Here is a 25,731-nt window from a genome sequence, read left to right on the forward strand (position 1 = left end):
AGGGATTTTTGAATTTTAAGAATTTTTTTCGAATTTTTTCGAAAAAAAAATATTTTCAGAACAGCCTTAACGGCTAAGATTTAGGAACAATGTTAAGTATCAAAAAGAAAGGAGGTCTGATATAGACAACATATATCGTTGAAGGTTGAAAAAATCTCTAATATTTGAGCCCAAAATTTCAAATTTTAATTTTTTGAAAAAAGAGGCCACCCGTATGTACGTTTATTTGAGAGGAGGAAGATTATAAGAGGTAGGGCAACGATAGGTCAAAAAAGCTTCTCTGATAGATTTCCTTGCCTTTTGGATATGCTATAATATATAGCCTAGCATGATAGGATATGATGTCAAAAGTTAGAACATAACTTAGGATCTTGAGAAAAATGAAAAACAAAAATTACATAAAAAAAGAAAAATTTTATCTAATTTGTTTTTTTGGACCGAATAAGTAATTTTATTGAATTTCAATACGACACATAGATTTTATTATTAGTAATAAATATAATAGTTTACTATTAACAAGGAACCTAAACTAATGAAAATTTGATTTCAAATATTGTATATGATTATCATAGATTACTAAAATATATTGCTATTTATGAGGATATAATATTGATTATTAGTAAATCGTATAAATTTAATAAATATACCATGAATATTGAATGAATTTCTTAATTCATAGGGGTAAAACGCGCTTTTATATGATTTAGACAGAGAATTTATGAGATGTAAATAACACAATAAAGGTTATATTGAATATTTTCTAAAAATAAATCGAAATTATAAAAAACAATACATTTATTCATTGAAACTACTTGGACAAATATGAAACAAGCATTCAGGCAATACTTTTGAGACTTCAACGCATCTGATAATTTTTATATAACTTCACCTCTTATGCTTAGAGTGGAGGTATTGAGATCGTATAAGTATAGATGAGCTCACATTCAGATATGATGTGTGAACTTCTGTTTTCACTGCAATTTTGAATCAGAATAAACTCAAAACAAGAATAAAATGATATACTCACTCTCTAAATGTGTTCGAGATTTAAAGTTGTATGAATAAAACGATTCATCTTTCGAAGCCTCCCATTTAATGAGAGACTTCGAAAGATGAATGTATTCATGTAGATGAAATACTATATATGACCATGTGTGATACTAAAGATATCAAAATGTTCATTTTTAAGTGCAATAGAAGGGTTATCTCTCGTAAAATCTCAATTTAAGGAAGATTTAGAAAGAACTCCTTTCCTAAGTAGATAGTGTGTGGTTTCTGTCTTTTGGTTGATCAGGAACTATGAAATTAAGTCGGACAGAAAGAAGTTCTTTCCAAAACAGACTCCAAATGAGTTGTTCGAAAAAGAACTTCCTTCTGTATATGGATAATTGTAGTTACCGCACTGAAGTATGTGATTGTGATGATGGAGTTCTCGATAAATCTAAAATCGGATTAAGATTAATTGAAAACTCAAGTAATTCTTTGAAATCTTGTGTTGTCTGGCACTATAATAACCAAAGAATGAGAATATTATGTTGAATGATGAGTACGTGTGCTCGGCATTCGCCGAGCGAATTGAGTTTAACGTACTATGAAAAGTGACAAATTTGGGCTTTTTTTCCTAGGGTTATGATCTCTTCCTTTCTGCTCAATACGACAGAAATGAAAGAATGAATTTGTACTCCCTAATTGATTACTACAATCTGTATCTATCTTTAACATAGAATTAGCTGCATTGTGATTTATACTCCAGAATTATTCAATTTAAGATCAACCTCGTAAATTTTAATCATATTGCACCAATACTCCTACGTTGAGATAAGAACATGATTATACATACCAAAGCCCCATATTAAAAATCAAAATTTAGCACCTCCATTATGCAACCACATTATTCGTCGCAAATAAGTATATTTACGCATATTATGATGCATATTCACACAACTCGTATACATGAAAAGTTATTAAAATCAGACAAAATTATTGCAATAAGGAAAAAAAAACAACTTTATTATATATGTTAGTAATGAATTACAAATATTTCTACAAAGAATGCTCAATACTTCATATAATCTTCGAATATTTCTTATTACAAGTTAATACATTTTGACTCGAACATGATAAACAAAAGCTGACACGCTGATTACTACATTTATGAAAATATAGTACGTTTCCATTCATCTGTTTACTTGTTTTTGTTGGAATAAAATCATTTTTTTTTTCTTTCATGAAATAAGAATTTTGCTGCGAAAGCAATATCTCTAACAATAATTAATACATTACGTCAACTCTGGAATGAGTATTTATCAAATATGATATCAAAATCAAAAATTAGTTGTTTTTTATGAGTAAAAACGATGTAAATTGATTATTTGACTAATTATCAAATACTTTGATTTTCCAAATTTTTTTCGAAATTGATTTTTTCATGTGAAAATTCAAATTGTTTAATTTCATTTTTGAAATTTTGAATTTTTTTTGGAATTTTGAGTTGATCAATTCAGCAGAATTGATAATGCTATTGCTTTAGGGCATACCACAAGGTGATGAATAAAAGGTGAACATTAACAAATTATTTTAAATCACAAATATCATCCTCATCAACTTTAATTCTAAAAAGAACTGTACTGAATTATGAAAATGCATGATTTACATTATTAAAATCTTTGAATGAAAATAGTACAAGATAAGTTTTTATTCATTTTTAATTAGATTTAAACGAAAAACTACTCCATATTAAAATTTAAGTCGAGAAATCGTATTTTGTTCTTATTTGTTAGCATTTTGTAGACATTCTAATCTTGAATTAATTTGTTACATGATATTATTAACAAATTTAACTGAAAAAATATGTTAATATGGAATAAACCATGATTATATAAGCTATCAATGCTATATATACATATGTAAAAGATTCATATTAACTCAATTAACAAAAATGATAGATTTTCATAAAGGTTCAATCTAGGTTCGTCCGAAAATTTTGATTTTTATATAGAAGACATAGTTTCATATACATAATTAAATTTTCAAACAAATTTGATCATACCATTTATTAAGCAGGATAGTATATTAATTACTATCAGTATAAAAATATAAAAATGATTATATTTAATTATTGCATAATTTAGTCAAAGAGTTATAAGCCTCAAGTGATCGTTATCACCTTCAATGCACGTATACTTTATTGATTCATAGATATTTAATCTATGTTTGACATGTTGTTGTCGTCATTCGTTTTGTTCCCATTCTTCCTAAGTTAGAATTAGAGAATACACCATCCACATCATCTAATTTGGTCCTCAGCGATAGATTGGTTCATTTTGGAGGAGTCCCATCAGACAGTTTTCGAGCACCAAATATCAAATTTTAATGTATACAAATCTTTAGTGATTTATCTCTTTTATGATGAGTAAAAGGTTTCTGCTCATCAACATTTGATTTCCGACATATATGATTTCTAATTGCAATTATTTACTTTCTTTTTATAATCTAACTCTGTGACTCATACCATAAATTAATTATTGGAAAGTGTCAATATGTTTGGCACAACGCATGGCGGAAGATACCAAACTATGCAGGGAATATGATACGTTTAAGATCTCCGAACTTTTTTTCCAAAAATTTTCTATCGTTGCCCTACCTCTAGATTATATTTTTGAAAGGGTGAAACATTATGAATATGTTAATTATATAATAATATGTATTATTATAAAAAAGAAAAAATAAAGCACGTTAAAATTTTTCTTTCTTGATTTTTTACAAAATCTACTTAGAATTATGCAAAATATGACTAAATAATTATAAATTTCAAGTTAAATTTTAATTTTGATAAATAATTTAAATTTCAAAATATCAAGTTCAGTTCGACTATGTATGTAGTAATTCCTCAATAAAGTGCCAAAACCCTATTAAAATATATGAACATTTTCAACATTTTAATGTTTTTATTTAAAAATTTGATGGAATATGAGCTTCAAACAATTATTATGTAAATAAAAATAATTAAATATATGTATTTATTCGTATTACAACCGTAGTAAGTCGATTCTTCCTTTCTTCTACTGAGTTTTGAATTTGATTTCGAATTGTAAAGAGATTCAAAGGGAAAATACTAGAGGATAAAAACTACCTCCATGAAAGGGTCATAATGGAGTCAAGTTGTATTTTTTGATATTTTTTGCTTTTCGAGCCTAAATAGGTAGCCAAGATAATGCCTAAAAATAAGGTTCTAAATTCTGAAGTTTACATGATCCTCTCGTGTGCACCCTTAACGTCTTAAAATCTTTCTGACATTTACGTTTAGATTTTTTACTCGAACGCTGCAAACACATAAAAAAAAATGTTAAATCCGATATTGCCTCTGGTTTATTAATGAATGGCCGCATTACTAAGTTATAACATTATTTATAAAACGCCTATTCTGGTTTAATACATTCTACACTATCTATCTATGAATTTGATGATACCCAGAAGAGATGTTTATAGCTTCTTATTTCTTAATCTTAAAGAGGTAAATCAGTGTGGGCTTGGGTATAATCGGCGTCATATTGGCGTCACAACCGTTTTCATTCAATTTTGAAAGGTTTACGGCGTCATGAAGATAGAATTCAAATAGGGTCGCGTCAGATGTAAAGTGTCAAAAATATTTTGATGAACACTAAACTCTTCCCGTGTTCAATTTTTAAAGGTAATATTATAGATACAGATTCCTGTAATGTGAGAGATTTATAAATTATAGTTAGTTTTATCAATATCCATTTACTTGATCAAGAGTGATTATGTGTAAACTTCTCAATTTTATCATAGAGAAAGCATCACAATTCTTTCAAAAAAATTTAAAGAGTAAAGAAAATAAAATCGAATTATTTATATTTGTAAATATAATTTGATTATGATATTACAATTTAGAAGAAAATAGACTTTTGTTATAACATTTGAGAATCTCATATAAAAAAAGTATTCAAAAATAAATTTAAATATCTCGTTTATTATCTAATTTTAAATCTATTTTTAAATTTTTATAAAAATACACTTTTCATAAGTATTCAATATTTGAGAATCCGCTCCAAAAAAGAAAAGATTCTCTTATATTTGCTTATATAAAAGGGGACTCTCTATCAGAATCGAATGTATGAATTCAGCGCCTCTGATAGAGAGTTTCCTCTTATATAAGCAACTTTTTTTTCATGCGATATTGTGTATCAAAACACAAAAATCTACTATTGTGAGAAATTAAACCCTGCGAGGTACCAGTCTAGAACTGGCACTTCGCAGGGTTTAATTTCTCTTGATGGATGACAAATCTTACTCGCAATTATGAATCATTGAGAGCAATGATTGGCACTTGTCTTGAGAAATTAAAGACTGTGGAAAACCGTTTACATGTTAGTTCCCCACAGACTTTAGTTTAAGCCAGATAAATGGGAAAGTTTACCAGCTATCTGGAAGGAATTGCTCCTTATGATGCATACATTGTATGTGTGTACATCATATGGAGCAATTCCTTCAATTAAACGAAAAAAACTTTGGTGCAATCTTGAACGATTGCACCAAAGTTTCGAACTTTACTGAGAGAATTGAAGGGTGAGAGATACATAGTCTATCTATGTACCTCCCGCCCTTCAATTCCAATTCTAAATGGGAGAAACTTTGTTTGAATGTTATCTTATTCAAACAAAGTTTCTCCCATTTAGAGTTGGAATAGGAGCCTACGAAGCACTGATATATAATCAGTGCTTTGTAGGTCCCTATTCCTAATACAAACTTCGAAAACTCGGTCGCAATTGCATCTGATTGCGACCGAGCTTTCGAACTTTCCAGAGGGAATTGAAGGGTGAGAGGTATATAGTATGCCTATATGCCTCTCACCCTCCAATTCCTTCTCTGAAGCTGGGAAATTTTGTCTGAATGTTAAATTATTCGGACAAAATTTCCCAGCTTCAGAGAGGGAATGGAAGCCTACCAGGCACTGATACATAATCAGTGCCTTGTGGGCTCATATTCCTAATAGAAAGTTCGAAAACTTTGGTGCAATCGTTGATGATTGCACCAAAGTTTTCGAACTTCGTATAAGGAACTGAAGGGTGAGAGGTGTATAGTTTATCTATATGCTTCCCACCCTCCAATACCCTCCCTGAAAGCGGGAAACTTTGTCTGAATGTTAAATTATTCGGACAAAATTTCCCAGCTTCAGAGAGGGAATGGAAGCCTACCAGGCACTGATACATAATCAGTGCCTTGTGGGCTCATATTCCTAATAGAAAGTTCGAAAACTTTGGTGCAATCGTTGATGATTGCACCAAAGTTTTCGAACTTCGTATAAGGAACTGAAGGGTGAGAGGTGTATAGTTTATCTATATGCTTCCCACCCTCCAATACCCTCCCTGAAAGCGGGAAACTTTGTCTGAATGTTAAACTATTCAGACAAAGTTTCCAGCTTTAAGAGAAGGAATTGATGGCGATGGCGTACTGATTCATAATCAGTACATCATAGCTATCAATTCCTTAGAATCAGTTCAAAAACCTGTGTGCAATGAGATGCCATTGCACACAAGTTTTTGAGCTTTGTATAGTGAATTGAAGGGTGAGAGGTGTATAAGCATACTATATGCCTCTCACCCTTCAATTCCAATTCTAAATGGGAGAAACTTTGCATTAATGTTATCTTACTCTAGCAAAGTCTCTCCCATTTAGAGTTGGAATAGGAGCCTACGAAGCACTGAAATATAATCAGTGTCTTGCAAACTCCTATTCCTAATAAAAATTTAGAAAACTTTGGCGCATTTGATTATTATATCTTTTCAAGAGAAATTAAACCCTGCGAAGTGCCAGTTCTAGACTGGTACCTCGCAGGGTTTAATTTCTCACAATAGTAGATTTTTGTGTTTTGATACACAATATCGCATGAAAAAAAAGTTGCTTATATAAGAGGAAACTCTCTATCAGAGGCGCTGAATTCATACATTCGATTCTGATAGAGAGTCCCCTTTTATATAAGCAAATATAAGAGAATCTTTTCTTTTTTGGAGCGGATTCTCAAATATTGAATACTTATGAAAAGTGTATTTTTATAAAAATTTAATATTATGCATTTCATTATACATAAAATTAAAATGTCTATAATTATTTTCTATATTTTACTTTTCATTATCCCTTGAAAAGTTCCCTCAAAATTTAATTTTAGGTATTTATGAAGATTTTTATATACCTTCCTTTACTAAACATAATTATAATATATTTTAAATTTCTTTTCAAAAAATTATATGAGAATCTCAAATTAACAATGAAATTTTTTATAGTAAAAACATACTTATAACCATATATAAAGATACTTTTTTTCACAAAACAATAATCGTACTTCCTCAACGATTAATCAACACTGCAACAATATTTTTGACAAAAATAATCGTTTTGTAATTTGTGTTTCTACCCCCTCAGAATATCTACAATATGACGCCATAAACCATTCATTATTGAATCGAAACGGTTATGATGCCGATATGACGCGAATGCCCCAGAAACCCATCAGTGTCGACAAAAAAGTGAGATGAAACATCTTTTCTGAAGAGATTTATATAGAAAGTAAATAGTATATTCATCTCGAAAAGAAAAAATTTGGTAAATCACAATTCAAACAATAGAAATTTAAAAAACAAAATAATAAACAGAAAATATAAGTAGTACAATAATTGTCAAAAGGAGTTTCTGGCTGAAATTACCAGATTTTGCCTCCATAATTCTTATATTTTGATACAATTGAATTATGTGAATCTTGATCGGCCAACAGACTATCAGTGTTTAATCGCAACGCTTCTGCAGTTGGAGAATTCCAAATTCCTTGAATAAGTTGAAGATTGATACTTAATGGATGAATACTCTCTGCTTCATCGGGTTTTTCATTTGGCGTCGAAAACTGTGCAACAATTATGCTTTTTCCTGACTGAGTATTGGATACATCCTGATTTTGATTACTGACCATGCTCGTTTCTGCGGTTCGTTCATTGGCATTGTCAGCAGAATCAGTATCTATTGAGAAGGCATCATCATTTGCAGAATTTTGTTGTTCGCATATTTCTTGAACTTGTTTATTTGACTGTAATAGTATTTGCCATCGATTTTTGATGTTGGAATCAGATCTTCCGACAAAAAATTTCGCAATTTTGGACCATTTACGGCCAAGAACTGTGTATTTCTCGATCAATAGCCTGTCTTCTTGTGGTGTCCATGGTAAATTGAGTATTTCCGGTGATAAATGACCTTTATATCTCTCTCTACACTGTCGTGGGGTTCTACAAGGCATCATACACGAAATTAAATTCCAATTTTTCTCACCATATTGCTGAACAAGTAATTTGAGTCTGGCATCTTCATATGATGTAAAAACTTGCCGGTGTAAAACAGTTTTTTGAGAATTGCCAAATCCGGCATCCATCAAAAACTAAAAAGTCCTGTTTTAAAAAAATTGAAATATGAAATTTTATCGAATTGATGATAACATATATGAGACATCATTCTTATATAATTAATCAGAATTTTGATTTTTTGAGAAGAGTTTCAATCAGATTACGATCAAAATTTTGAAATTTTATATAGAATTTCATTCAAAATTGTAGTATGAAATCAAATAGTCGGAATAATAATCATATAGTACCATCATAAAGTATTTTTTTTTACAAAAAAAAAAAACGATCTTTATTCGGGTTGAACTATATCTTATTTATTGTTATGTCTTCATTGTGATTTTAACAATTAAAAGAAAAAAATGTTCCTCTTCAAATTGAAATTTCGCGATTAGTTCATCATTGGCTGCCGAAAATTCTGAACGATCCTCCTGGTAAACATAAGCAAAATGTTAAATCATTCCATGATGAAGCTTTCAAGCTGGCGAATTATAAAGTATTTTAACTGCGAGATTTTGGATGCTATCACAGAAATTATGCTAAAATATAGTATTAATAGTGATACATTTAAAGATAGTTTAGTCGGTTTTTGCATTTTTAAAATGTTAGTCACCTTTCTCCTTCCAAAGTGAAAAAAAAATTGTTTAAAATATAAAAAGAATTTTTATTCGCATAGGCGACAAACAAGGATTTATAAATAAATAATGGGGCTTTGAGTATTGATCTGAATTGAATCAGATAATTAGCCGTAAAAAATCTTCTAATAACGATTTCTCATGCATGAAAGATGGCTATGAGTGGCGTTAATGAGGGCGTTTGATAATTGGAGTTGGACATAAAAATTGGAGATCTTAATTTTTGAGAATTTTGGTGCGATCTTACTGGTACAAGCAAGAGTATGGAAGGAGATTGAACTGAGAAAAAAACTAGAGCATGCAAAAGAATCATGCTACAGCTTAGTTGAATGTCATTTATGCAAATAAAAATATCTTTTTCAAATTTCAAACAAATTTTTGCCACTTTTTGAAAGAAGATAAGGTAACAAACATTTTAAAATGCAAAACCTAGACTTAAACTATGCCGAAATGTAAGCTCACCGTTACGGTTTTTTCTTTTTTGGGGGGCTCGCAAGCTCGCCCCCAAAAAAGAAAAAACCGTAACGGTGACTAACATTTAGGAAAAATTTGTTGAAAGCTTGAATAAATATAATATTCCAAATAATAGACTTAAGGCAATAATATTAATCAGATTCTAAATTAATAGTAATTTATATCAACTACCATTATATTTCATAGTTAAAATTTCGTTATTTTCAGCTGAATGAAACATCTTCCAAAGCGTCCTCATGTAAGGCCTATTGTAATAAATAAATTAAGGATCATGCAGATAATAGTTGGTATCATAACAGTGATTATAACAGTTTCTGTCTTTCAATTATTGCCAAATGTAAATAGTTTCCCGCCAACTCCACGCAGACCGCTATTTTTTAATTTACCCGTGCATACGTCAAACGATTCAACTACGTTAAACATTGATTTTCATAAAATTATTTTTGTAATTTCATTAATTCCTAATGAATCTTGCATTTATACATTAGATAGATTTCACTTTATAGTTCCTTTTATAAATAGATTCCTTCAATATGCGCATTCTTTCAAATTTCCGATAATTCAATTAACATTTAATCGAATTGTTAGAGAAATAGATATTCAAAGGATCAGAGCTTTTAAAGCTGTGGAAGGTGGTAAAAAAGTTAATTCATATCATTCTCAATCAAACAAAAAACAAAGAAAATCTCTAATTGATTCTAATATTATTGGAAAATGCATATATGAAGATCCCATTAACATAAATACCAAACAACTTCCAGACACTAATCCAGATCTAATCAGACATCTTCGTGACATTTATTTAATAAATAAAGATGAAATAGCAAACGCAGTATACGGATTAGGTGGTAAGTATGTTTTAATTGCTGGATCTAATCTTGAATCAGATATTATGAAGATAACACAAATTTTATCAAATAATAACTTAACCCCAATTGTATTTTCCGATTTGGTAGACCCAAATTATAACTATAATATCCAAAAGCATCATTACTCAAATCATTCTAGTTATAAACAAGAGAAACTTAAACAATTAAGCGATTACGGCGGATATTATATTAGTACAACAGAGTTTATGAATTCAATTAGAAAATTGCATATCAAACCTTCATCTATTGAATATTTATTATCAAATCCACCAGTTCGTGTGTTTAACTTTTTGATCTGACCAATTTAAACTACGGACAGGATCGTTGTTGTACGAAATGACAAATTAACTAGTATCATGCGCAGCGACTCGATAAATTTTGTTTAATAAAGAAATATCGCCTGGAATAAGAATTATAAGCGTCTACTTCATACAGTCTGTGCGTACACAAATTATATTTGTTTTATATTAATAAAAATTGTTTTGTATATTTTTCACAATATTTCTTTATTTTTGCTCATTCCTATAGACAATAAATGGTTCTGTCAATACTACTATTTATCAGCATTAAAACCACTTAAAACAGAAAATCTCAATTATATTTTTCATTGACAAATGTTCCTAATATCATGCACATTGATTAAAACACAAGCAGGTGACCTATTTAACCAAATTTTCTATCGAACAGCTACCAAACCTATTATATAATATACAATCAAAATTAATTGAAAACAAATAAGTTTATATATATATATTCAGTTTAATTATTACTTTATTTTAGATATACGAATAAAAATATTTCAAGAGAAAATTACTTCTGCGAGCGTAATACTTGAGTTGCGCAATGCGCACCACCGTACATGGCTGTAATCTGTGAGAAGTCCATGTAGTAAACATGTCCATCGTAACCGTGTTGTACCAAAGCCTTTTCGACTTCAGGATTGATAGCGAAAACTCTATCCTTTCCCAAAGGAGTTTTTCCTAAGTGTAATAAGTTGATGAAGTAGTCCTCCTGCTGTTTGAATGTTGCTTCTACGACTTCGAACTTCTCCTTCTTGAGCCATTGGCCAAATGGCATAGTTTTCTCTTCTACGTAGCCTTCTTCTCTCTTTACGTATTCGTGAGCTATTCTTACGTACTGTGGATCATCTTGTGCGATCTTGTCAACGCAAACGCAAAGTTTTTCTGAGGCAACGTTGAAGAAAGTGTCGAGATGCATACGTTGCTGGTTGCAATCGACTTTGTCTTCAACAACAACAAACCTGTCGCAGCCCAAAAGGTCTTTGTCCATAAGCTGCTGGGCTGCATTCATATTTGTACGTAAACCAACGCCCAAAAGCATGCAATCCTTTGAAAGTGGAATGAAGTCACCACCCTCGATGGTTCCTGGAGCTTCGATGCGGCCAACTGGATTGACGCCGATCTGTGGCCAAACAATTGACATAAGATCGTTTTCATCGCGACGCTGGGCAGCACCAAAGCGGCCAATGACAACGCCCTTAGCCGTGGTGATCTGCTGATCGCGAGTAAAAACGGTATTAGCAAGAGGAGAAAGTGGGATCTTGTCGTAGTGGAAACCTGTGGATGATTTGTCGTTGACATCGATTATGAGCGTTGGATGGAGGAAAATAAGATCAATAAGATGATCTTTGGAAAGCTTTGAGAGAGAGAAATCGAGATATTCTTGTTTGAGCTTTGTTTGAGTATCTGCTGAAGGTATTCCTGGTGTAAGAGAGAAATGAACGGGTGTAAAGTTTACCAGGGCTTTTCTGAGTTCGGATGTTTCCATGTTTTTGAGAATTTCACGAACTGTCCAGATACGAGCACCGCAGGCTTCGTGAAGAAGCTTCCTGAACTCATTGTGGCATCCTACAGCCTTTTTGGGATTCGGTGGGTGCTCGTAAAGGAAAGCAGAAAGATGAAAAGGAAATCTTGTTTCAATTCCTGGACAATGGGTGATGATATCTGTTGGATGATCAAACTCAGAGACCTGGTTGAAACTTTTGACCAGAGGAAAGCGAAAACTTGATGATGCGCGAGAAATACTTGCAAGCATAGGATGAGAACGATGAAAATGATCAAAAACAATTCAATCTAAAATAAAATATCATAAACATCATGAATGAATATTATGATATGCATAGATCAAATGGATCCTGTTATAATAGTAATAAGACAAAATGAGTTTGAATATTCTTCTGAGAGAAGATCATGCAATATGATTGATATGAATTTACTAACAATTGAGGATATCGACTTAGAATGATAGCTTGTACATTTTATTTAAAACAGATAAAGAATATAAAAACAGTTTACATGAATTAAATAACATCTTTCTATTTCATACAGTATATGATGAGGGACAAGGCATTTTTTATAAGTTAGATAGGCATTAAATATTTCTCTTCTTAATATTGTTTTTAATTGCATTGGCTCTAACCATTATTGAGTGCTTTAGTTTGTGCTTCTTATTAATTTCCTTAAATTCAGGGGGAACTTTGTCAAAAAATGGATGTTCCAAGGCTTCCATTGCGCTCAATCTTCTCTGGGGGTCAGCCACAAGGAGTTTTCGCATTAAATCAATCATGTCATCATCTTTGAACTTTGGCTTCATGTGCTCGATATAAGTTGGCCACATATTGAAATTTACTTGCGGCATCGCACTCAATAAAGAGTTTGGGATGAATATTCCGTATTTATCAATAAATGTAAGTACTTCTGACGGTGTAAGCATCTCAGAAACTGCAATTGCCATCTGACCAAGGGTTTCGTAATTTTTTTTATTGTAGTCAATAGTAATAACATACAATATGATACCAACAGCCCACATGTCAACTGCATAATCATAAAATTTGTAATCAAAGATAAGTTCTGGTGCCATCCAGCGAAGAGTTCCTAATCCAGTTGTATATTGCTGCAATGGAAAGTATATTTCGGCTAGACCGAGATCACCTATCTTAAGTTGCTTAGTTTTCTTATCGTAAAGTATATTTTCTGGTTTAATATCTCGATGAATTATTCCATGAGAATGAAGATTGTATAATCCATTGATTAGTTGGTAAATATAGATCCTAAAGTCGTCTAGAGATAGATTTTCAAGAATTTCGGCATTAGATGCTTTACAATATTCCATTACTATTGAAATGCTATTATATTTTGGATCTTTAACTACATCTATAATTTGTACTATATTGGATAGCTTTCGGCATGTTTTTAAAATAAAAACTTCGCGTTTGATTGTAATTTCCTTAACATCTTTAAAAACCTTGATAGCTACTTTCTTTTTCCCGTTAGTAGCCATGAATACTGTTGAATATTTACCGAATCCAATGATTTTGTTAACTCGATACTTTGATAATACTCCAAAACTTAAACCAAATTCAGAGTAGGATAAAAAAGACGGATAAATATACTTGCTTATGTATGCATGAACTCTAGAGGTGGCAATTATTCTGTAGTTTATTACTTTATTCGGAACAGGAAGATCATCCCCACTCGTTTCAAGCATTTTTATACAAAAATATAGAAGGAGTATTACAAGAATGATGACTTATATCCAATTATAAGATAAAATACAAATAACTTATATTTATGAATTATCCAACCAAACCGTCTGTATCGTAAGAAATTTCATTGGAAAGATTTTATGTTCTTATATCGATAAAGAAAGCTATTGTGTAATCACATGTGTCCACAAAGATATATTAAACCCATTCTGGCTATTCCAGTTCGGAATATAGATAATTTCTTGTATTGATTGTTTTGTAAAGCTAAAGGTTTACTATATTATAAATATTAACAAACAAGTATGTAATAAATGCATAAATTATCAAAAAGTCAAATTCTAATGAGACACAAATTTGTTAGAAATTTGATTAAAAATATAATATATCTTGTTCTATTTGACTTGACGATGGCGATTTCATTGGAGATTTTAGTTTTTCTTTGAAATTTGTTTCGTTTGATGGCTGCTTCAAATATAGGGACTCATCTTCGATTTGATCAAGTTGACTGGATGTATTTTGAGATGAGTCTATATGATTCCATTTCTTGGAGGTATCATTTGTTCGATGTGGTGGAAGTTGTAATTCTGGAGCGAGTTTTTGTAATTCTCCTGTTTCAACCATACGAAGATATTGCTGATGGCACTGATAACCAACTCTTCCAGGAATATTTCTTGAAAATAAACCCCAGTGTTGATTAATTTTTTTGGTTTTACGAAGTGCTTCAACAAAAAGTTTCTTTTCATCCTCTGACCACGCTCCATTTTTACGAGTTTCTCCTGGATATAGATGACGATAGTAAAATGCGTTTGGATTTGCTTCTAATTGATCCCAAGAGTCTTTTTTGCACTGAGTCCATGTTGCATATTCAGGAGGTCGTTGAATTTTTTCCTTTGGAACAGTTGTATCATTTTTGGTTTCTCCAGGATTGTTATCCATTTGATGAAAAAAAAAGTATCCAAAAAATTCCTATTAAAGCATTACTTACATATTAAAAAGATTGGACAGCCAAAATATCAACAGCATAGCAAATTGTAAGATTTGGAATGTTTTTAGGGTAATTTATTCCAAATCTCGCAAGGATTATGTTCAGACAATGATAATGCAAAATAACATAACTAATCTTGATAAATCAATAACATTGAGCTCTCTTCACTATTAACAAAATTCATTTTGTATTCATTATTTAATATATTATACATAAACTCAAGAAATTAATGTATTACATGTATTTGATTTAGTACCGAAGTTAATTCATTATAAAAAAATTGTAAAATAATTTTAATGATATTTTCAGATAACTATAAGTATAAATTTCAAATATTTACTGTATTGACTGTGCAAGCCATTGAAATCCTTCTTGCAATCCCATGCCATCAAGTGCAGAACAATTTTGTATTTGCCAATTCCTATTTCTAATAGAATGTAGTTCTAATTCCAATGTAATTTCATCTGCATTCATAGCCGTTTTCAAATCCTGCTTATTTGCAAAAATTAATAGTGGAACACCAGGTACTTTATCATCTTGTAATAAAGCTGCTAATTCTAATCCAGTTTCGTACATTCTCCGGCGATCTGCGCTATCAATAACCCAAACAATTCCAATAATCTTATCTAAATAATTTGTCCACTGAGATCTTAAAGTTTGTTGGCCCCCAACATCCCATATTGAATAATCTATACCATCAATTTGTGTTTGTGTTATATTATATCCGCGTGTTGGTGCAACTGTATGAATACTTCCGTTAGTAAGCTTATTTAAAATAGAAGTCTTTCCAGCATTATCAAGACCTAAAAATCTGATGTTAGAATTAAAATATACATTATTTTCTTCTTTTCTTTACTCTGGAAACCTCCCATCTTTTTTTATATATTAAAAAATTTTTTGAAACCGTTTCTATAAAAAAAGTTTTAGGTAAGTATTTGGAAAAACTAAAAATCCGAATCTTATGATAACAAAGATTCATACATATCATAGACACCACAGTTTTTCATTAACTTTTTTGCAAGAAATTTGTCTCAGAAGCTTTTTATCAATCAAGTGCATTCTAAGTTGCATTGACATATGGTGTTTGACATATTCTTCCTTAGATTAAGTCTGACTATCTATGTTCAAATTATCCTGCACTACATTGTGAAAATAAATCGTTAAAGAATAGTCGAATCTTTCTGAATAAGAATTTGAAATATTATATTTACTGAAATTTCGCAAATATTATAAAAACTAGTTTTTGATAAAAGCAAATCTGCTCAGTCAAAGGATTTTAATATAATAAAATGTATGTTATTATCAATCCTATCCAATGGACTATTTTAACTAACATGATATCAAGGTTCGAATTCAAAAAGTGTGAAATAAAATCGCTTCAAAAGTAAACAAAAAATATGTGTAAAGAGCATGATGATGAACCAAAAGTCGAAAAAAGTCCAGTTAAACCAGAGTCTCCAGTCCCTTCTCCTCCTCCACAACCAAAGAAGAAAGAAGAAGAATTTTCATCTTCATCAACTTCGTTGCAAGAATCATTCAAACGCAAATCACCAGCTCCAAACTGGCTTACACCTGATATAACAACACAAAATCCAGCACCTTTAGTATATGCGAATGAACCTTTCGGCAGAAATCCATTATTATTAAGCTCATCAGATGGTTTATTAGTTAATGATGACGCAGTATATTTCCCAGATACTTGTGATTCATCTGTCGATGAAAAAATAGATCGTATGCCTATATGATAATTTTGGATTGTTATATTATTTTAATACTAGCCAACGCTATTGTTGTAAACAGAAATTCATCAAAAGTGACACCTCAGAAAAGCTAAAATATTGAATTTTTGGAACTTTTGATAGAGCACGTTTTTAAATATTAATTAAAGTAAATGTATATTTTGTAAAGATTCTTTTTAATAAAAAATAAAATTTTGAAGAAGAACACAAAATCTTCTGAAAAATAATATCACATAAACTCATATTATTTTCTAATATATAACTATTTTATATAAGGGTTTCGTTTTGCGAAAAAACGTACAATACGCAATTTCGCTAAAAAAACATTTAGCTAGCAATTTCGACCTTTGACTCCACTCAAGACGTCACTTTTTTAATTTTGCGGTATCATATTTTTGGAAAATCTTTATGAATATTATATAAAAAGTCTCTTTAATATCTATATTTCATATTTTTATCGATTTTTAAAGTTTTTGCGAAAAGTATTCAATTATTTTTGCTATTTGGTCGGGTAAATGTCAGAGTTGCGACATTTTCTGATATGATATTCAGATTCTACGTTGATAATAATGCTTATAGAACCCTCTTGCTATTGTGTCAAAATTGCGAAACCGATAGCAAAAATATCTCGCAATATCAAAATTGAGATATTGAGCGAATTATGCATTATAGAGATTAAAAATCTGATTTGTGAAAACATCTCATCAGTTTCTAGCTAATTCAAAAATCTTTACTATCTTATTCGATTAAAATGAAAAGGGAATAGTTTCATTATGCTTTAAATGACAGCCTTATAATATAATCATAGTTTTCGCTCAATATGCAGCATTTTTTTTTCGAAATCTATGGTCAATATCCTAAATACTGATTGCTTTGCATTCATATCTCTTACATTTTCTATACCCACATCACTATTCATTGCTATTCCTATCTTTTTCATTTTTGTTTGTTTCTCATAATTTCTCAAAAAACATGATAACTTGATATTTGTAAATATCATACTTTATAACGTAAATAAGAACTTGACCTATTAAGAAAAGCAGTAATGAAAAGAAAATCTGAAATTCATAAAAATTACAAGTTTCTGATGACAATTAGCTTAATTAAACCAGGTACAAGATTATATAATTGTATTTTCTATCCAATTATCCATATAATATCTTATCCAGAAAAAATAACTTGATCAATACCAAATGATTTTTTAACTAGTAAATAAAGTATTTTCTTTACACACACATTGTATATCATAGTTTTTTTTTTTTTGGTTTCGCAAAACATCCAAAAACAAATATGCTATAAAAGTGACAATTTTAGCAAAACGAAACCCTTATTTTATATAAAAATCAAATTCAATGATCTTAAAAGCGAAGGATAAACCTCAAAATTTACGAATATAATGAGTGGGAATATAATGCTTATCTATCATAAAACCATATGAAATATCAATTTTTGCTTTACGCCTAATTTTTGACGACAATTAGCAAAAAATGTTAAATGTTAACACTCAGTCCATTTGAATATGAAAAATAAAATTGACTTTGATTAAATGTTTTTATTTATCATGCAATTCTTCTTGCGACCAAAGATTTGAATAAAAGTTCAAAAAATAAGATAGCTTAAAAAATAATATACGGTAGTGTTTACTAATAGATGAATAGTATATAAATTCTATTAAAATGGATTTGATCCAAAAAAATATAAAACCAAAAATAATTGTTATAATTTAAATGAAGAAGTAATTTAAAACGATTTTATTTATGATCAAATTTTATATATTTTTTGGATCAAATCCATTTTAATAGAATTTATATACTATTCATCTATTAGTAAACACTACCGTATATTATTTTTTAAGCTATCTTATTTTTTGAACTTTTATTCAAATCTTTGGTCGCAAGAAGAATTGCATGATAAATAAAAACATTTAATCAAAGTCAATTTTATTTTTCATATTCAAATGGACTGAGTGTTAACATTTAAGGGTCCACTGTAAAAATTGAAAGTCTCTCAAAATTGAGAGGCGATTTGCAAATAATCGTTATCGTCATTTTTCGAAAATCCACTTTTCCTAGTGTTCTGATTAATATTATGTGAATACAACAATGAAGCAGATGTTTCAATAAGATGGTAATATATTCTATCACTTCAAATCTCATAAAAATTGCAAAATCAGTGAGTTTTATAAGAACATGATTTTTTTCGAATTTTTTCGCTTTTGGATGCGTGTTTTGAAAAATAGATATTTTCGAATTTTAATTTTATCTTAAGTATAAGTTTTATATTAGGAATTTTTTTGACCTATTTCCAATCATTAATTCCAATGTTTTTCAAGGAATTTAATTGAGAAGAAATTAGGAATTTCGCTTTAATGCCATTACAAACTAATATTATGATGCATAATATATATATTTATTGAGGCTAATGCCGGGATATCTTGCATTTAAAAAAATTCAAAGAATTGACAATTGGATAGCACAAATTTAATTCCCTGGACAAAGTATTATTGTTTATATATTCAAACCATTATCCTTAGTTTAGATATGTTGGCCAAAAATTTTCGTGTTATTTTTTGTGTTTAAGCATAAATTATGTATTTACTTATGAAAAATAAGCATTTTATTCATTATCATAAAGATATACCATAACAATTGATAAAATTTTTTTTAAAAAAAATTGTGTATTTTAGTGGGTATTATTCTGGATAATGCCAATTTTTACAAGATTTAATATTAACCATATCAATAGCTGACTCAATGTAAAAATTTAGATATTATTTTTTCATTAATCAAACTTTGATAAATTTTAGTATAATGAACGATTTTGTTTCGTGTATGATACAGAAATGAAAAGCTTAATTAATATCATTTTGCATTTTTTAAAGGATGTTAGAGTACATCTACATTAAAAAATCAGATTTGAACTGCGATACTGCATCAAATTGATGCATATCTGATAAGGATCTCAAAAGAGTAAAGTTAATTTTTTTGTGTTTTTTTAAGTTTTGGGCCTTAGTAAAACACCATCTCGAGCAATATTTTTGGGACGACGATAGACCTTATTTGGCCTTACAGTGAACCCTTAACATTTTTTGCTAATTGTCGTCAAAAATTAGGCGTAAAGCAAAAATTGATATTTCATATGGTTTTATGATAGATAAGCATTATATTCCCACTCATTATATTCGTAAATTTTGAGGTTTATCCTTCGCTTTTAAGATCATTGAATTTGATTTTTATATAAAATAGTTATATATTAGAAAATAATATGAGTTTATGTGATATTATTTTTCAGAAGATTTCATTCTATATGCCTATGAAAAGTACTCTCAAAACTAACTTTTTCCTAATTATAATTAAATCTAGAATATTGTATTATGCTTAGTATTATTTCATTTTTCTTATTCAATTTAGAATTTACAAATGTCAAAAAATTGAGAGCTGTCACTTTTGATGAATTTCTGTTTATTACACTATCTCACTATTTATTTTAACTGTTATAAAAGCCTGTAATTTTTAAATAATACATTTTAAAATTCATACAAAAACAAAAAAATATAATAGAGTGAGTAACTCACACGATGTTGCTATGAAATCATTCCCATAATTGTATGTGCCCCAAAATAAGAGATGCAATGATCGAATCAAGTTGAAAATTTTATTTTATTTTTGTTTTCAACAATTGATTGTTTATCAAAATGACTAAGTCAAAAAATACATTTCACACGAAGAATCACTAAATCTAAATGGATGTTGGATTATCAACAAAATATTGAAAATTAATTATTGTTGCATCACTTTGTTTGCCTTATTAAAGCATCGACTTCTGAGTTTATTGTTCTTAGTTTTTCTTTCTGCGTCTTGAATACTCCACCGCGGCAATCTTGGGCAATTAGTTTCTTAAGTTCGTATGCAACTGCATCAATATAATCATAATCCATTCGTTTAACAGTTGGTTTAGCTTGATATGCATAGGTTTCCTGAATTGCTGAAAGATAATCTTGATGTTTCTTGGATATTCTATCTTTTTGGCGTTTGTATTTAATTTGCAATTCCGAAAGTTTTTTGAGATATTCCTTTTCTTGGTTTTGAATATTTTGCATTCTCAGTTCTTGCATTTCTTCGAGTTTTTTCATTGTTTTGTTATGTCTATTTATTTCCTTTGTTTGGATAATTTCAAAGTATCGATCTGCTTCTGCTTGAGTCTGAAAATTAATCTCCTTCTCAAGTGTTTTTTGTTTCTTCATTATGACCGTTTAAATTTTTAAGAAAAATCAAAACCAGACCTCATTTTTTTTTCAGATTTGAAGCAGATTTCCCATAGTTTTTCCACTCAAAAAGACAGGGGTAATTAAATTTTCCATAATGAATTTTTTAATCAACAAAATAAAGCTATTATTTTGATTCCTCATCTGAAATCGCTTTCAAAAACTTTTTGCCAACGTTTTGAAGCTTCGGTTTCAACGAATCTTTTTTGAAAAATGCGTCCAACTTTAATTCTTTGAATCTATCCTTGCATTTTCTATATTTGCAGAGTCTTACAGCTACTAGTGCCGCCGAATCAGTAAACTCGCCATTTTCTATTATAATTTCAGCAATTTTGTCACACATTGATAAATATTCACGGACGTAGCACACTCTACATATTGTATCTGTTAGCAATAGCTTGGAATGCTTTGTTAGTCCGTCATCGCCATCTTCGGGAGCATCATAAAACTGTTTCAAAAATCCACTCTTGCTGAGGTTTGTAGCAAGATCCTTAGAGAGAGGGACACGCCTGATAATTGTGCATGCTATTGGAACAACTCCTGGACGGTCCATCGTAATGATTTGTTTCAAAAATTCAACAAAATCAGGACTTTCTGCAATTTCTTCACGTAGATCTTTATGCCTAAGGAGAACCAAGAAAAGGCGAAGAGTATCTGTAGTAGTTGGAAGTTTCTTGTTGATCCAACCAGTCATAGAAAAGATTGTTTGGGCAGCTGAAAAAATACAGCCTAATTTCATCAAAATTAGAGTAGCTTTGACATTAGTCTCTGCAATTGACATAAGGGTAGATATAAGCTTCTTGCTGGATGCATCATTTTCGTTTAATGTGGCGACATTTAGCATTGCTAAAACTGAATTTTGTAGTTCTGTATTTTTGAGATGTTGAGAAACAGAATCTATTTGTATGGCTCCTCCTGGATAAAATTCTGAGATTGTGCAAAGTCCACCGTAACAAGCTGCAAGAATTTTTGTATCATCTGTACTAAGCATGGATATAATCTGATTCCAGCAATGTTGTGAACGACCCTTTCTATATTCAATATATTTTTTGTTCAAAAATGCTAATAACGAGATATAATCTTGAGCAACATTTGGAATATTAAAATGAGAACCTTCTTGTATGAGTAAATCTATCATAGGCCATGGATTATCAATTTCTCCAAAGTTTTGGCAGTATAAAGCGATGATTGTTAATGATTTTTTCGGATTAAATTTAATTAACGGATGCAAAACATTTGCAATTGTTTCATCAATCAGAATAGAACCTGTAGTGACAATAACATAAAAAACTTCAAAAACTGAATTGAAAAATCGCTCTTGATCGTTTGGTAACATATTTGCAAAACTTCCATCAATAAAACATCGTAAATTGTCCTCGTTTTTTAGACACTGAGATAGTGTTTTAAGGATAGAATCACCAATTTCGGTTGTTAATTCTGGATTTGTAAAATGAGCTAATAACGTTTTGTAAAATAAGCTTGCTTGCCTAGATCTAAGAAGAGAAGGAGCTCTTTCAAGGCCTTCTGAGAAGTTTTTATTTGTGAGTTTCTTGAATACCTTAATATTTAGAGTTTCCGTTGTTTCAGTCATTTCAATAGATATAAAAAAAGTTTTTTTTCTCAATACAAAAAGTGACAAAGTTTCAAGATCACCAGTAATCATTGATTTTTAATTTATGCGTTTGGTTTTTAACATATTTATTAATATTGTAATTTACTACAATAAATGTACAATCATATATTCAAGGAGCCAATCTGTAGATACGTTTCATTTAATTTTTATAATATGATTTATGTTCTTATATCTATGTAGAAATAGTAAACAATTGGCATAATATCTAGAATGTAATGTTCATCAGAAACACAAGTTTCCATATAAAACAAACAACAAAACAATTTTTATTATATAAAAATACAAACATAATATAAACTATCTACGATTAATTGGCGTTACATATAAAGCGCACGCCAAAGGTCTTGTTCCTGGCTTAACAGGAGGGAGAGGCTTTTTGATATAAACCTTTTTTGTTTCTTTCTTTGGCATTTGAGGCAAAAAAGACAATTCTCTGAGTTCTGATGAAGATTTCACCAGCTTAATATCATTAGTACTATGTCTAACATTCTTAGCGATGGTAACAGAAGAAACACTTCTTGACGATTTCGAATTTAAGTCCAAAGGAGGCTGAGAAACAAAACCCGTTCTAGATTCATCATAAGGAAATATTTTCAAGTTTAAGTTTGAATCCTGTGCGAAAGCTTCAACTTCATTTGAAAAATTTCCAACTGGAGCGGTTTTATTCAAAAAGAAATTTCTGAAAAAATTTGGGACTAGTTTTGTCGAAAAGGCTGATGATGCGTTGATACTTATTGCCGCTTGTAGCCATATGATCCTTGTATTATTTAATGAAGAAATGCTTTCACAAATCGCTAAAGATCTCTTCGTATATTTTTTTTTGAGAAAAGACAAAGCTATGAACACGAACATCTTCCTGATAAACAAAGAAACCCATTCTTTTGTTTCGTCTCGTGCTTGGTTTTGCAAAACCAAGGTTCTAAATAATATCATTGCAGATCGATGCCAAATTTTGGAAGAAATAGCTGTTCTCCCAATAAAATTCAATACTCTTTCAACTCCAACATCTTTCGAGAGCATCTCTAAGATGATAAAGTCTTGCGTGTTGCGAATTCCTCGTTCAGTAATTATTTCAAAAATTTTTTGTGGTAAAATGCTTTGATTATTCATAAAAAGCATAAATTTGGCTGCAATATAAAATATTTCTGAATTCTGAGAGTCTAAATTCAATAAAATTAGCGAATATCGATGAGGAATTTGATATTTCATCTGTTTTTGGACGACGTGATTAAGAATTGTCAAAGATATACGTAAGAATTCAGCTGATGCTTCAATATTAGAATATGTAAATAAAATTATTAATTTGTCTAAAAAATCAACAGAAATTTTTGATGAATGCGAAGGTTTTTTGGCACCAAAGTATAATATATCGTATAATAGATTAGCAACTTGAATTTTAAATGACCATCCTTTTTGTTTTTGAGTTCTTTTGGAATATGTTAAGAAATTTAATAAGGAATTGATTAAAGTAGCCGTAAGAGAAGTATTAGAAGTGACTTCGGACCATAATTTATGATTGCTTAACTTTAATTCGTGTAAAGTTTGAATATATAAGCTTGGATTGTTAAAAATGATTGGTATTGTATATATAACGAATGACACTAGACTACTATACTTTAATGTAGTAATTGTAAAAACGCATGAACTTAAATCATTCGGTCTGTAAATTTGTCTGTTATTAAAAACGAAGAGAAGAAATCCTTTGAAATTGGTTAGAGGGTTGGGTACATCAGCTGTGGGATGAAATTCTATCAATCTTTCATGAATTTGTGTCCAATATTCTTCTTTACTTCCAGAAATCGCAAAAATAAAGAAGCAAGGACATGTTTTAAGCCATGCTTTCTGTGCAATATATGGTTCTACACAATTTCCATCATTTTTTATATTTTCCCGATGTGTGATGCCCGTTAAAAACCACTCAAAGGGATCATCCATTGAATTTGAAAATGTAAATCTTTGTAAATTTACAAAAATATCTGACATTGTAAAGTGATAATAGATTGAACTCATTTTTAAAATTATTGATTTCACCCAGCGTATACTGGTAATAAATATTCCAAATATGAAATGATCCTCTAAAAGAAAATCTTATATATATAAAAAAAAATATTGTAAATGAATTTTAAATACAGATTTAATATAGTTTATACAATGTATGGATATATACATAAAGAAATCATAACAGTGTCTTTTCTGCTTCAGATATTCGCAAAACTAAGATTGAAATGGCTCTTTCAAGCTCAGTAATTCTATCAGATAGCTCCCAAACAAAAGCATTCATCTTTTGTAGGCATTGCAACGCCTTAGATGAATCCTTTAGTGTATTAAATTGCAAATCAAATCTCATTCCCGAAACTGGCTGAGAAAATTGCGGGGCTTGTATAATCGATGATGAAGTAGACATTTGCCCAGATTGTTTTTTGAATTTATCCAAATCCGTCATTGATCCATGAGATTCGCTCTTCGTAAGCTCGCGTTTTTCTTCAGCTGCTGCGGCTGCCGCAGCAGCTGCAGCTTTTCTTGAAGTTCTAGTGTACTCCAACTTTGTTTGCTGGGCGGCCTGCTCTGCTAATTGTTCAGCCTGAATTTGAGCTTTTTGCGCAGCCTTTTCTGCTCTTCTTTCTGCTCTCTGCTTTGCTTGTTTTTCTCTTTCTTCACTTGCTTTTTCGTATTTTACCTTCATTTGGTCTGAATTTAAAAATTCAAGAAGCAATTTGCATAAAATGGGTTTTCTAAGAGAGCTTTCTGGTTTATCGGTAAGTTTAAGTAATCGAATAATAATTCTTAATTTACGTACTGAAAGATAATCTGATAATGTGTCATCATTGAGTTGTTTTTGTTCATAAGCTTTAACAAATATCTTAGCTAGCTGGTCCTTAACCTGTTCCATTGTCATTGAGCTCGAAAACATGTATGATTGGCTACTGCCCCCACTACCTTTCATTTTGGATGGATCTGCCCGTGGAGGAGGTGCTCTTTTCTTCTCTTCTTTATCTTTGTCACTCACATCTATTGTTTGTTGTGGTAATTCCTTATCTTTTTCGGTGTTTTCTTCATTCATTCTATTTTGAAACGATTATTGTAATTAAAAAATTGGAAAACCATATGTAGTGACACATGCCTACGGAATATTGATCTGTTTTGTTAATGATTAAAAAAGAACGATCTAATAATGAATCAGCTTACATTGATACGTATATGGATTTAAAATAATGGCAATGAGTA

At 30.2% G+C, this 25,731-nt stretch overlaps 9 protein-coding genes across 9 annotated transcripts, besides 8 other annotated features; 2 read left to right on the forward strand and 7 right to left on the reverse strand.

The window, feature by feature from the left end:
- Positions 1 to 1,542: 1,542 nt before the first annotated feature.
- Positions 1,543 to 1,590: a mobile genetic element.
- Positions 1,591 to 3,648: 2,058 nt separating this feature from the next.
- Positions 3,649 to 4,269: a mobile genetic element.
- Positions 4,270 to 5,485: 1,216 nt separating this feature from the next.
- Positions 5,486 to 6,785: a mobile genetic element.
- A 547-nt stretch (positions 6,786 to 7,332) lies between these two features.
- On the reverse strand, positions 7,333 to 8,559 carry TVAGG3_0074040 (RNA polymerase II transcription regulator recruiting protein; the record flags this gene model as incomplete). Its single annotated transcript, XM_001295705.1, has 1 exon — positions 7,718 to 8,434. The coding sequence occupies one exon, from the start codon at positions 8,432 to 8,434 to the stop codon at positions 7,718 to 7,720; it is 717 nt and encodes a 238-aa protein (XP_001295706.1).
- A 1,086-nt stretch (positions 8,560 to 9,645) lies between these two features.
- On the forward strand, positions 9,646 to 11,010 carry TVAGG3_0074050 (uncharacterized protein; the record flags this gene model as incomplete). The annotated part of the gene is made up of 1 exon (XM_001325956.1): positions 9,723 to 10,679. The coding sequence occupies one exon, from the start codon at positions 9,723 to 9,725 to the stop codon at positions 10,677 to 10,679; it is 957 nt and encodes a 318-aa protein (XP_001325991.1).
- Positions 11,011 to 11,134: 124 nt separating this feature from the next.
- TVAGG3_0074060 (amidinotransferase family) lies at positions 11,135 to 12,435 on the reverse strand (the record flags this gene model as incomplete). The annotated part of the gene is made up of 1 exon (XM_001325955.2): positions 11,191 to 12,435. One exon carries the CDS (start codon positions 12,433 to 12,435, stop codon positions 11,191 to 11,193), a length of 1,245 nt encoding a protein of 414 aa, XP_001325990.1.
- A 336-nt stretch (positions 12,436 to 12,771) lies between these two features.
- TVAGG3_0074070 (protein serine/threonine kinase protein) lies at positions 12,772 to 13,887 on the reverse strand (the record flags this gene model as incomplete). The annotated part of the gene is made up of 1 exon (XM_001325954.1): positions 12,772 to 13,887. One exon carries the CDS (start codon positions 13,885 to 13,887, stop codon positions 12,772 to 12,774), a length of 1,116 nt encoding a protein of 371 aa, XP_001325989.1.
- Positions 13,888 to 14,204: 317 nt separating this feature from the next.
- TVAGG3_0074080 (homeodomain-like family) lies at positions 14,205 to 14,926 on the reverse strand (the record flags this gene model as incomplete). The annotated part of the gene is made up of 1 exon (XM_001325953.1): positions 14,255 to 14,821. One exon carries the CDS (start codon positions 14,819 to 14,821, stop codon positions 14,255 to 14,257), a length of 567 nt encoding a protein of 188 aa, XP_001325988.1.
- Positions 14,927 to 16,267: 1,341 nt separating this feature from the next.
- Positions 16,268 to 16,615, forward strand: TVAGG3_0074090 (uncharacterized protein; the record flags this gene model as incomplete). The annotated part of the gene is made up of 1 exon (XM_001325952.1): positions 16,268 to 16,615. One exon carries the CDS (start codon positions 16,268 to 16,270, stop codon positions 16,613 to 16,615), a length of 348 nt encoding a protein of 115 aa, XP_001325987.1.
- A 43-nt stretch (positions 16,616 to 16,658) lies between these two features.
- Positions 16,659 to 16,696: a mobile genetic element.
- Positions 16,659 to 16,696: a terminal%2Cinverted (terminal inverted repeat of Banshee-A3 transposon ID:TVAGG3_0074100).
- A 1,893-nt stretch (positions 16,697 to 18,589) lies between these two features.
- Positions 18,590 to 19,686: a mobile genetic element.
- A 353-nt stretch (positions 19,687 to 20,039) lies between these two features.
- Positions 20,040 to 20,076: a mobile genetic element.
- Positions 20,040 to 20,076: a terminal%2Cinverted (terminal inverted repeat of Banshee-A3 transposon ID:TVAGG3_0074120).
- A 323-nt stretch (positions 20,077 to 20,399) lies between these two features.
- On the reverse strand, positions 20,400 to 20,859 carry TVAGG3_0074130 (uncharacterized protein; the record flags this gene model as incomplete). Its single annotated transcript, XM_001325951.2, has 1 exon — positions 20,400 to 20,852. One exon carries the CDS (start codon positions 20,850 to 20,852, stop codon positions 20,400 to 20,402), a length of 453 nt encoding a protein of 150 aa, XP_001325986.1.
- A 141-nt stretch (positions 20,860 to 21,000) lies between these two features.
- TVAGG3_0074140 (protein kinase protein) lies at positions 21,001 to 22,464 on the reverse strand (the record flags this gene model as incomplete). The annotated part of the gene is made up of 1 exon (XM_001325950.1): positions 21,001 to 22,464. The coding sequence occupies one exon, from the start codon at positions 22,462 to 22,464 to the stop codon at positions 21,001 to 21,003; it is 1,464 nt and encodes a 487-aa protein (XP_001325985.1).
- A 2,174-nt stretch (positions 22,465 to 24,638) lies between these two features.
- Positions 24,639 to 25,673, reverse strand: TVAGG3_0074150 (uncharacterized protein; the record flags this gene model as incomplete). The annotated part of the gene is made up of 1 exon (XM_001325949.1): positions 24,683 to 25,567. The coding sequence occupies one exon, from the start codon at positions 25,565 to 25,567 to the stop codon at positions 24,683 to 24,685; it is 885 nt and encodes a 294-aa protein (XP_001325984.1).
- Positions 25,674 to 25,731: the final 58 nt, after the last annotated feature.

The sequence above is a fragment of the Trichomonas vaginalis genome, chromosome IV (genome assembly GCF_026262505.1).
Source record: "Trichomonas vaginalis G3 chromosome IV, whole genome shotgun sequence".
Taxonomy (NCBI): domain Eukaryota; phylum Parabasalia; order Trichomonadida; family Trichomonadidae; genus Trichomonas; species Trichomonas vaginalis.